A 12,460-nucleotide genomic window follows, 5' to 3' on the forward strand; every position below is an offset into this window, starting at 1 on the left:
TCCAGGTTTTTTTTTTTTTTTTTCTTTTAACTTGCAGTCTGTTCAGGGTGATGTTCTCTTTTACTCTGAACACTGCTCATTTCCCGTAATAACAAAATGACTCAGTGCTGAGGAACTATTCCACTTGTTTTTCATTCTTTACTGTATTTGTTGTTTTTTTTACATTCAAGCAATGGTTCCCAGACCAGGTAAAGTTGCTTACTCAACTCATACATTTCAAATGAGCTTTCCTTGGACATGAGTATATTTCATCAAATGTACACTGCTCAAAAAAATAAAGGGAACACTTAAAAAACACATCCTAGATCTAAATGAATGAAATATTCTTATGAAATACTTTGGTCTTTACACAGTTGAATGTGCTTACAACAAAATCACACAAAAATGATCAATGGAAATCAATTGCATCAACCCATGGAGGTCTGGATTAGGAATCACACTCAAAATTAAAGTGTAAAAACAAACTCCAGGCTGATCCAACTTTGATGTAATGTCCTTAAAACAAGTCAAAATGAATCTGTGTTGCTTCCTGAGTGGACACTATGATTTCACAGAAGTGTGATTGACTTGGAGTTACATTGTGTTGTTCAAGCGTTCCCTTTATTTTTTTTGAGCAGTATATTAGGCTGAGTTAGGATGTTGGAAATTCATTGTCATCATTTTTTTTGTTTCTAAGTCAGTTTCACCGAGGGTCTTTTTTCGTGTCCAAATTTTCCACACATACCGTGAGTTCATTTAGCTGCTTTAGCTGCTTTCAAGTTCAAGTCCCTGGTGTTCGCCTACCGGGCAGTGAATGGTACAGCCCCGTCTTATCTCCAGGTTATGGTCGAGCCACATGTCCCTACTCGTCCCCTCCGATCTGCCGCCTCCGGGCGACCGTCCACCCCGTCGCTCAGAGCCCCCGGCTGCCGATCGAACCGGTCTCGGCTCCTCCGTGGTGGAACAAACTCCCGAAAAAGGTCAGAACAGCGGGGTCGCTGCCCATCTTTCGCCGTGACCTGAAAACATACGTCTTCACCAAGCACTACCCTACTAATCGCACTTAGCCTCCAAAAAAAACAAAATGAACGATGAAATGAACGTATGTATGTATATGGTTCTGAAATGGCTATTTAGTTGAGCGGTCACTTCTGACTTCCGACTAGTGGTACTTCGGATCTTCGGTGATCGAATTGCACTTCTTGTAAGTCGCTTTGGATAAAAGCGTCTGCCAAATGACTGTAATGTAATGTAATGTAATGCTTTACTGCGACCATATACGTATAAATATACACCAATCGGTCATAATACAATGACCACAGGCCTGATACGGTGGGGGTCCCGCTTTTGCTAAAAACAGCGATGGGCCATTGAGGTGTCCACTCCTATCAGAACTCTGGAGGTGTTCTGTGGCACCACTGGCACCACGACATTAGCGGCTGATCCATTAAGTCCTGGAAGTAAGGAGGTTGGGGCTCTGTGAATCAGTCTTGTTTGTCCAGCACATTTCTAAATGCTCAATTGGACTTCGATCTGGGGAATTTAGAGGCCAACAACTTGTCAGTACGGGCCTCAAAGCCTTTTAGATCCATTTTATTATGATTTTGGAAGGTTAACAACTGCTGAAGTCCTGGAATGGAACTGCAGTTTTGGAGATGCTCCAATTCAGTCATCAGCCCACCATATTGGACCTGAGAAAGTTACTGACATGCACTTGATCATTTTCAAAGTCCAACACATCAAGTTACAAAGTCCAGGTACGGCCGATCAGCATTTATGGTCGCGACAAAGAAAGCCACGGTTGGTTGGTTGTTCTTTTTTGCTCAGCACTAGAACAACGTAGACCAAATAGTTCAGCCTCTCTTCTGGAAGCAAAATAGGTTAATCCAAGCATGTTTTAAAAGCAGATGATGGGGACAAAGTCTCTTATTGGTCAAGTGATACTCTCCCTTCCTCACACATCAGTTTTATTGTCTTTTTTGGGTGTCAAAGTGCACTTTGTCAGACACATAATCCTTAATGCATCAAGACACGTACGCTGTACAGTGGATTTCACTCCATGCTGAGGATGGACGTGTTGAACTGGTAGATGAAGCGTCCCACCGACAGACAACATCAGGGCTGATCTAACTTTACAGATTATGGTAGTTTGAACCCATCTGAACCCACCTTTTACCGAATTTGAACCCATTTTACTGGATACCAACTGGCTCATTGTCAGTATTCCATTCAACAGCCGCATCTGTTGGTCAAATCATTTAAAAAACTTGAAATGATTTTATGTCATCTCTTCCTGAATCACAAATTCTTGTAAATGCTTTATTTAGACACAAATTCCTCAGTATAAACACGTTTAGGTAATGGGCAATGCACTTGCTTTTCAAATTAACGTAATATGGAAATGCAGTCAGTCCGTTGTGGTTTTTGCCCTGGTAAATTGATTTTCCTGTAAACATTGCTCAAACATTTCACATTTTTGTGAAGTAAACCTGGAGCCTTATGAGCAGTAAAAGTTCCTTTTTAAGTGTTACGATCATAAGTTCATAACCTTACCGATCACGACTTACTATTCGTGATGTATGAATGGTTTCGGTAACATAATATTTTGTGAGTCACAATATCACGTCATGAAATATTTGTGGATCACATGATGCCTCATGTGCATGACATATTTACAGAGAGGTGACACACTTTCATATAATTGATTCCATCTACCAGCTCAGCCCGGATGACAGAATAGAGGAGAAAACTTCGAATATGGCTCCTATTCTCTGTAGGCTCGACTCCAATTCAAACAGTCAATATTAGAACATGAAGGTGGAGATCGAAAGAGGGTCGCGGTGATTCTTTCCATCAAATAATGGAATGCAGTGCTTTGCCTCGCAGCAATGATCATTATTTTTTTTTCTCCCCAAGAATGTGGATTTTTAAAGTCCACAGCTTATTTTTGTAACACATGTCACATATTTGCTGCACTGCACACTCGCATTACTGGAAGGTTTTAGTGCTGTTCTGCAGTACAGACCCGTCACATGCGTGCCTGTGCCTGTGTGTGTGTGTGTGTGTGTGTGTGGGTGGGTGGGTAGAGATGGTCAGGTATCTACTTGCATAAATATATTGTCTCTATCTCACTTCAAAGATAGTCTGCCACATGTTAGCCTCATGCAGCCACCCCATAAAAACCCCCAACACTCTACGGAATACTCTGCTGCAGATAAGTCTTGGCACCAGAAGCAGAAAGACTGCCCGAAACTGTTTCCAGCTCCAGTTTTCTTTTAGATAAATGTCCAGGGCACAGCCGGAATGCCTGTTCTATTGCTAGAATAGCAAATTTTTTGCTGCAAACATAGTTTTGCTCCTTTTATTTCATTGCCTTGACATAGTTTCTATGCGCTGTGTTTTATCATTTTTAAGCTATAATGAGTTATTTGACAGTCTTAGATTGAAACATTATAACTTCATTACATCGTATTATACTTATCAGGGGCGGCCAGTGATACGACCTTGGTTGTAAGCAAACAGAAGCTGAAAGAGAGACATTAAAATATATCTTAACAACAGCAACCCTATCTGATCACCCGCAACATTAATTCCTCTATACTTTTAGCCCTTGGAAGGTGTTTTCGTATTTGTAAACACATTTGACATAAGCCTGATAAGACATGTAATGAAATGAATATAAGCACATAATCAACTATCCTTCGTATTACAAGGTAGACAGACTGTGTGTGTGTGTGTGTGTGTGTGCGTGGGTGTGTGTGTAGTGTCGGGCTGCACATCTGCTTATTGCCATTACATTTCTTTCTACGTAGTCTGACCTGAGATTGCCCGAGTCCTGCAGCTCTTTGATACGAGCAAAGCCATCCCTCATTTCATCCCACTCTACCGACCCGACTGAAGATAAGAGCGGAGCAACACCTGTCCTCTATTTCTATCATCGCATCAAATTCAGTTGTGGCTTGCCACAGAGCGAATGTTAAGAGCAGTTTGAACAGCAGCGAGCGTTATCGGGTCAAAGAGATTGCAAAATACGTCTGCGGATTGTGGTCTCTCTTTGTTATGGGTTCGAAACATGTCTATCATCACCTTGTTGTAATTGCTTGGTGTTCATTTAAGTTTCTGCATTCAATGCTAGTAGTTGCTGTGAAAAATGGACATTCTGTCATCTGTTTTTCAGATTATTTTCATGTGAGTCAGGATGCCATGCTCCGGTGCTGTTATATCATTTGTGACAATTTCATTTTAATAAATCCAGTATGTGTTAAATCTTATTTTCAGGCCGCCTGGAGTCACATTTTGACAGACACAATGGAGGTTTTTCTTAGAACATTATTTTCTGACAAAAATGTTTTTTTTTTCTTTTTTTTTTTTAGAACATCCTTTTTTCAATAACTACTTTAAACTATCTAGTTTTTGTTGTTGTCAACTTTTGAAAAGAAAGGCTTTTTCGGGACAATATCGAACAAAACTGCTGACTGTGGAGCAATGTTGAACTAATCTTATCTGCCTTTTTCCCCCCCCAAAAAAACCCTACAATGAACACAGATTCTCCCAAATAGAGATTTTCTCTTAATATCAAGCAGTTTGGAGGTCAAATCAAAGAAAATGTGAAGCACGAAAGGTTTCTAGCTAACCTACTTTAGATGAGTGAAGCTCGAGCTAAATTTTGCCCCCGATAGATACACCAGCACGAACTGTAATTTCAGCTTGTCGTTTCGAGGCGGATCGTACGAATGTTTTGGTTAATTTAAGCCGCTGTAAAAACTCTGTGATATGCAGGACATGCACATTTTTCTGAGACTTTATTATTGGGCTCAAAATAGTTTTGTGTGTTGCTCCCCAGCTTTTGTCATTGGACAAAATCAGTGAAACCAACGTGGTCCGACTGAAAGACAGCTTCCGGCTACTCAGTGACACTCTCAAGAGGTGATTTGTCTTGTTCTCTTTGAATGAAATGTCTTACATGTTTGTTTATTTTATAGCTATACATATGAATGTCTGTGGAGATATCTGACCCAGTTCAGTGAGCTTAAAAATTACAGGGAAAGGAGGATATTGTATGACGATATAAGAAATTGAATTGCACGATCAGGAATGATTAATGGTGGAGGACGACAGCCCAAAATGCGCTTCTTTTAGCTAACTTTTTATTATATTCCTAACTGAATGTGCAAATGTACATTGAAACTTCTGAGGCCACAATATTTAAAAACAATTTTTTTTCTTTTTTTTTAATCATATTTATAAAAAAAGTATTGCTGTTTCCACTTATCTTGGTCTCAGGATTTCTGTCTCCATTTTCACCAAAGGTATAAATATTTTCTCGAACAGTTAGCCCAGTTGGTAGTTTGCCACACCACAAACTGAAGCCTTTGTTTCATCTAACAGAAGCCAGGATACTGAGGTCCAACTCTTGGAGAAGGCAAAGAGGTCTCGGGCAGAGTTGAATAGGCTGCGGGATGACCTGCAGGGAACGGAGGAGAGTACTTCAGAAGTGCCCGAAAGTGAAGTCAGCGAACTGAGGCTGCAGCTCCTGAAGGCGTACAATGAACTGAAAGCTGCAGAGCACATAGACCTCGCGTTGCAACACAAACTGAAGTGGTGAGTTATATAGCATGCATGCACATTATTATTGCTCCCATGCACCTCAGCACCACTGAGAGGGAGCTCCGAGCCAAAGAGGATGAAGGGTAAAACACAGAGGTAATAGTGAATTGGTTTAGAGAAAACACAACACACACACACACACACACAGACTAGGCTTAGTTGAGGGCTTATCCCTACCCAGCCAAGAAGCAACTCCTTCCCTTTACATATATTTTTTCTTTCTTACGTTTAGATAATTATTAGTCTCGAGATTCAAATTCCAGGGTGTCCATTCTTGCTCACTATAGGGTGACATTGAGGTGAAGCATTTAAAGACAAAGTGTGTAGCTAATGTTTTTTTGGTTGTGCTAAAATGACATATTACATATCTCTTTCTTTGATGTCATTTTTATTTTTGTGTTTCAATCGTCCCGTTCTCACAAACTCTTGCAAATTTTGATCGATTCAAAGAAAACAACATTATGCCTTTTTTTTTTTTTTTTTTTTTTATCAGAACCTCCCTATTTCCTGCAGTCAGAATTCCCGTTGTTTTCCTGTCTCCCTCAGCAACTCTCTCAGCGTGTCCGAGAGGTCAGCTGCACTCGCAAGAATGAAAAACAAAGCACACACTTATGCATCTCCCTTTTTGGTGTTTACAAATTCTCATGTTGAAAAGTCAATGGAGGGGTTAGAAGAACATTGCTGGGCAACAGCTGCTCTCCCATTGAGGCCTGTGGTCCCTCAGTTGCAAATGAGCCTTTTTTTCCCAGTTGCAGCTTGAAATAACAGCCATATTTGGAAGGGATGGCGGAGGTTTGGACAAGAATGAAGTGAATCAAATTTAGGGCGATGGTGTTTTGTCTTTTAGCTCAAACGGTGGGAAGCATGGGAAGACCAAATAAGAGGGTCGGCTCCCCTGCTCCTTGTTGGAAGCGAGTGTGGCAGACATGCCTGAGTCCATCGGTAATTCGAAGGCATTTTTACCGGGGGGGGGGGGATAGAGCCAGATTTTCAGAAGAGCAATTACTCACAGGTTGTTCATCTTGGTATTAAATAAAGTGAATCCAAGCAACATTGCATCTTGTGAAAGAATAAGATGAAAAGAAAAGGTTGGCACACCTGGACTAAATCTGCAGTCTAGGAATTCACAGTGCAGTTCAGTAAAAAAAAAAACCAACAAAACTGAAAACAAAAACACATTTCCAGACTGTCCACACGGAGACAAATTAATCTATTTTTATACCTTTCGAAATTTGAGTTGAAGAATAGCCCAATAACCCTTTGACTCACTTCCGATTTGACTCAATTCCATTTTCTTTCTATTTTTTCTGTTTCACTCTGAATATTGAGTAAATGCCAGTTGCGGTGGCAGTTATGGCTCAGTGGGCAGAGTGGGCATCCCTCCCGGTGGAAGGTCCGCAGTCCGCCTGCATGCCGAAGTCACAGAACCCCCAGTTCCTCCCAAAGGTCTGACTAGCATCATGCATGGCAGCTCTGGTGCACAAGTGTGTGCGTGAATGTCCCCAATTTTGTCGACAATGACAAATTAATCAAGAAAATGTCATCACAGAATATTGAAAGAAATGGCGGAAACTAAATCTATTTTTTTTTTTTTCCAAATCCAGATCCTCACCAGATTTATCTGGGTTCTTGCAAAAGTAACTGTAAAAGTTAATCTAGACTGAAATGTCACATGAATAGTAATGACTTAAGCAACTGAAAGACCAGGGAATTTTTAGTGAGCAGACTTTGCGTTGGTAAAATTTGATGTATGTGAGAAGCAGGAGGAATACTATTTCTAATATGAAGATGTTATGTGGAGAGTGAACCGTTGTCTTTTAATGCTCAGAAACAGAAGGACACTGAGAGGTTTAACCGTGATCGCAGAATATTTTTGAACGGTGGGAGATGAAGGAAGGTAAGAGCCGAGGGAGAGGAGAGCACGCACTGTTATTCACTTTGCACATTCCACACAACACTTGCTAATTAAAAATAATTTGAGTCAAGCCTTGAGCTTTGAATTGCCATTATTAGAAAAACTCCGAAAAACAGCTGAAGTCATCTAAAAGTATATAAAACCGTTACTACAAAACCATACAGACCTATATAAGATATTCCAGTGTTGAAAATCTATGGTTAATAATGAAGTGAGGTGATTTCAAGACGTGCTTTTCGTTAACAGGGAATTATAATCGGAATCAACATATATACAAGTAGTAGAAAAGCAGAAATGGCCTAATCTTATCACAAAATATGTTATAAAAATGCTGAAAAAATATGAAAACAATGTTCCTCTGACAAAGGGGATCCAAATATCCCAGCCTCCTTGTGACAGAATATAGTTAAAAGATTTGCGATGATTACATTTGCTTATGTAGGTCATAATGACTCATCAGTACTGATTTAGAATATTGTAAAAACAGATAAAAATCTTTACTACAATTTGATCAAAGGACCAAGAAAAAATCCTCAAAACCTGCTCACACAACACGGACAGACTCAAATAATCACATGTCACACCAAATAAAAGCAGGTTTGGTAAAGTAAAGCAAATAGCACCACTAAATGAAAAGATAATATTGTGAAAAATTAGTGTATTCATGCCAGCGATCGCATAAACTGTCAGGTGGTTTGCTAACCAGCAGCCTGCTGTTTGGGAAATTTTTAAAAATATTCAACATCAGATTTTATTACCATCATCAGGCCTGTGTTTTATTCCCTGCCAGCTGTTTTCCAAATAAAAAAAAATAATAATCAAATGACCATCTATCTTTATCCGAAGGCCTGATTGTGGATGCAGGGGAGACTGTTGGCCTGTCAATCATTGCAGCTGTTTCTCATAGAGTTAGATTACCTTTGCGCATCTGAGGAACGTGGGCTATGCGGAGCTGAAATATAAACAGAAATACTACGTGTCTGCGCGGTCCGCAGCAGATGTTTTTTTTTTTTTTTTAGCCTTATTTCGACTGGACACCAGCCCGATCGACCAAGGTCATCATGATTTCAAGAACCCCTGTGAGTGCAACTGCCTGATTTGTCAATACAAATCAAAATATCAGCTGAGCTTGCTCGACTAACACAAACTCAAGGTTTTCCCCGCTAAGCTTTGTGCTCTAAAAACAAAGTTCCTCCAACTTAACTTTATTAAGAAGATTCATTCATTTATTACAAATTTGACCAACACGGATGTTAGCCAAGATGCATCTGATCCAAAAAACATCAAGCAAATTTAGCATAGATTATTTACACAATCTCCAGGTTAATAATTCAAGTTATCATCCGTATTTTGGTCATTGTTAATATATATTTATGTCCCGTTCTTGGCTTATAACTCCTCTAATCCGTCTTTTGACTCATAGGAGGCTCAAAGAGACAGACTGGTACACACTATACACATTGTTCATTCATCTGTGACTTGCCCCGACAAGTTGGGCTTTACAGGAAATGTGTCACAGAGGTATAGAAAAAATAATAAGACGTAAAAATCCGTAACGGCCCCAACCGTTCTTACTTACTCATTTCCGAGATACTTCATGAAACAGCTCTTTTTATTTTCTTCATATCCGCTGAATCACATTTGACTCTGAATTCCGTCAGTGATTCCAAACCACTTATACCGAATTTTACACGATAGGAAGGAAGCGGTGATTTTAGCGCAGAGCTAACTTACACAAGCAAGGAGCTACAGTATATGCCGAGCAGTAATTGAAATATTAAATGGAAATCACTTACTGAGCACTCTCCCAGGATGCAGTAATAGTCTGCATTAGACCGGGCCCTTCTTTTATGTGATGGCATTTGACAGTGAGATTACTCGTCCTGTCTTTGTCTCTGATTCTCTTCCACTCCTGGATGGACTTCCACTGTGTTACGGCCACTTGAATTCACGTCTTGATTTCTGTGAAATGTATATATTTCTTTTTCCTCTCGTCTAGATTGACCCTAAAGTTGATTTCTGTTCGACTACCTGTCTTTCTTTGGGGTTCTCAGATTTCTGGCATGTGCGTAATGGTTGATCTGAAAACATTGCATTTGAATATCAACAACACACCGATCTCGATATTTCGTTCTTCACAAAATGAACCGTAAACTCATAGAAAACCCGCGTCTCCTCCGATGCCGCCGTCCAATCGTGTTCAGCTGTTAAACCGACATCGATTACCACTGAAGCTGGATGTTAAACGCTCAAACCGGCAGATTTATTGTACTCGGATGTTTTTGTTTCACTCAGTCCTTTGTTTTTCCTGACTTCACCGGCCAAAACATCAGCCATATCCTCGCGTTTTCTCGGTCATTCCCCGGTGAGTTTTCTTTCTCACTTTTCCATCCTTGACTTTGTTTGGCTGCTCCGGCCCAAGTTTGTTGCATCAACTTCTCGCGTCCCGGTTCTTTTTCTATGTTGTTGCTGCTTTCACGTTTAAACATGAACAGGCACGTTGTCGTTGTTGTTGTTGTTAATTATCGCTCTCAGCGTGCTCCCTGCACCTGAGTCCCCTCCCTGTGTCACTTCTTTCACCCTCTCCTCTTTCCTCTCGTTTCCTCATCCCTTCCGGCCGACCTGTTTCCCTCGCCATGACTTTTCCTCTTCCCCTCCTCCCTCCTTGTCCAAATGGCAACAGTCTGCACATGACAAACAGATGCCCGCCATGCAAATATGCCTTTTGAAACTCAGCATCCTTTATCCTCTGCCAAACGGATACACAGAAAATTCAGCACTTTTTCCAGTCACATACTTCAGCATTCGGTTATTAGCCGATATATTAAATTGTCAGGAAGATTAATACCATGCGCTGAAATGCCATGCAAGGCTCTCACAATGATGACTTGAGATTTTCTTTTTTTCTAATTCAAACTATGATCCAACGCTCAAAAACTGTCACCGGGTGATGAAATATTCAGAGAGACTTATGTTTTTATATGCATTTATTCTTTGTTACGGTCCGAAATTGTGATCGTTTTTTTTTTTTTTTTCCTCGTGGAATGTGGAGGTATTACTAATAAATGTTTCTCCTTTTAACAACGCACTTTTCAGTGACTGACAAATTTTTTTTTTCCCTTTATGTCTTTCATTTTCTCCTCTTCAACCTTACCTCACCTCGCCCCCTGAACAGTCTTTTGGAAGAGAAGCGATGCCTGGTGAAAGAAAATGAGCTTCATCCAACACCTGCTGTAAGTTCGCCGCACCTTTCAGGTCCTGATTAAGGTACATGGATTACAACCGAAACAGTGTGGGATAAATATGAGATTTAGTTTAAGCCTCCATCCCCGCTTAATCCTTTGGGATGATGACTCGCCGTTGCTTCGAAGAATCACATTAACCTCTGCGAAGCTAAAACATTTTTAGATTATTGATTCCGATGGATTTCTTGTTTTGGATTGATTGTGTTTAAGAATGCATTTTGCATAAGCACGCTCGCGATGAGGTCATCAGTCAGAGGGAAATTAGCAAGTGGGGGAATTGCACATTGCAGAAATGCAAAAATTAAGCACATATGGGATTATTTTTTTTTGAGCATATTTAAACCAAAAGAGACCATGGGTTCATAGACTTAGTATGCTGAATGTGTGAATAATAAATGAAATTAAATAAGCTGATACTGATTTGTATATTACTTGATTTCATCACTCGAACGAGCTGAAGGAATCTCTTTATGCAAATTTGAAAACAGTCTCAAGTAGCATCTCATTAATATTCCTTTAGTCATCAAAATCCTGCCTGCAGTTTGTGGCTTGCAGAATGTGGTTGATAAATCCACAAGACTTCTTAAAATAAACCCAATTATTTTTTGTTGAGTTACATCTGTTATCGACGGATGCCACACACTTGCAGAATTTCAACATTTTGAAGAAATCGAGCTGAATTATAACTCTTGACATTCTCGTTACCGTTCCTGGGGAAGTGGTCATTCGGTGTGAACTTTTCAAAGGAATTTCTAGCGCAAAATACCAGATTTTTTATTTTTTTTATTTTTTTGCCTTATTACTTGACAAGGTTATCCAATCACTAGAAATGATAAATAATGAACAAACAATCTGGATAACAGAAGATGCTGCTCTCTCGCGATAGATGATATGTTACTGTATGCAGATAGATGTACGCATTTATATCTATATCTAAATGTACACAATATGTATGTGTATGAATGTTTTATTAGCATAAGCCACATGGTGCTGACGCCAACTTTGAGAGTTCGACTAAGCATGAAAAACGGTTAAAAAATATCGACGGTTTGTCTGTACAGTCTGGACTAAATTAATTCCACCATTGACTTGGTATTCCTTCTGTGTGATCTCATCGACTATTTGCCCGCCAATCCTCCAGGAACTTGAGTGCAGAACAAAGGCCTTGCAGGACAAACATGAGGATCTTAAAAAAGAAATAGCACAAAGACAAATGGAAGTCAGGTATTTCTTTATTTCTGCGATCGATATCGAGCAAACAAAACAAATCAATTCTCTGTTTTGCTTTTGTTTTTGTTAATGCCGCGGTCTTTGAGATTATAGTTAATTTTCAATTTATCATTATTTAAATTCCCCCCTATTTTCGAGCCAATTTATACTCTTTCTCCCTGAACAGAGGGCTGACGGAAGATTTGGAAACCAATGAAAAGCAGATATTGAAGGAACTGAAAGAGCTCGAAGACATGAAGCGAATCATAGAGCTCAAAGAGGTTGGTGTGTGTCAAGATGTGTGCGACGGGGCATTGTTCACAGCGCAACATCAATAAAAATAACATTTCTCCTGCATTCTCTCTCTCTCCCATGTTTGTTTCAAGGCTGAGAAAGCCCAGCTCATCAGCATACCCGACAGGATTTTAAAGGATACTGAGAGGAAGCAGTCCGACAAAGAGTGAGCCCATTTGACCCCTTTAAGAAAAAAAAAAAAAAAAAAGAA

The 12,460-nt window shown here is 39.9% G+C and overlaps 1 protein-coding gene across 1 annotated transcript in view; it reads left to right on the forward strand.

Moving 5' to 3' along the window:
• Window positions 1-3,067: 3,067 nt before the first annotated feature.
• The window catches only part of ccdc146 (coiled-coil domain containing 146), a 30,811-nt gene continuing 21,418 nt past the window's right edge, over window positions 3,068-12,460 (forward strand). Inside the window, exons 1-5 of the mRNA XM_086147399.1 lie at window positions 3,068-3,075; window positions 5,368-5,580; window positions 6,133-6,156; window positions 12,143-12,236; window positions 12,342-12,415. Of these exons, the coding sequence (XP_086003525.1) occupies window positions 3,068-3,075; window positions 5,368-5,580; window positions 6,133-6,156; window positions 12,143-12,236; window positions 12,342-12,415 (413 nt within the window). The remainder of the gene's footprint in view (window positions 3,076-5,367; window positions 5,581-6,132; window positions 6,157-12,142; window positions 12,237-12,341; window positions 12,416-12,460) is intronic.

This window comes from Fistularia commersonii, chromosome 5 (genome assembly GCF_037954325.1).
Source record: "Fistularia commersonii isolate RoL2024-O1a breed Wild chromosome 5, RoL_Fcom_v1.0, whole genome shotgun sequence".
NCBI classification, from domain to species: domain Eukaryota; kingdom Metazoa; phylum Chordata; class Actinopteri; order Syngnathiformes; family Fistulariidae; genus Fistularia; species Fistularia commersonii.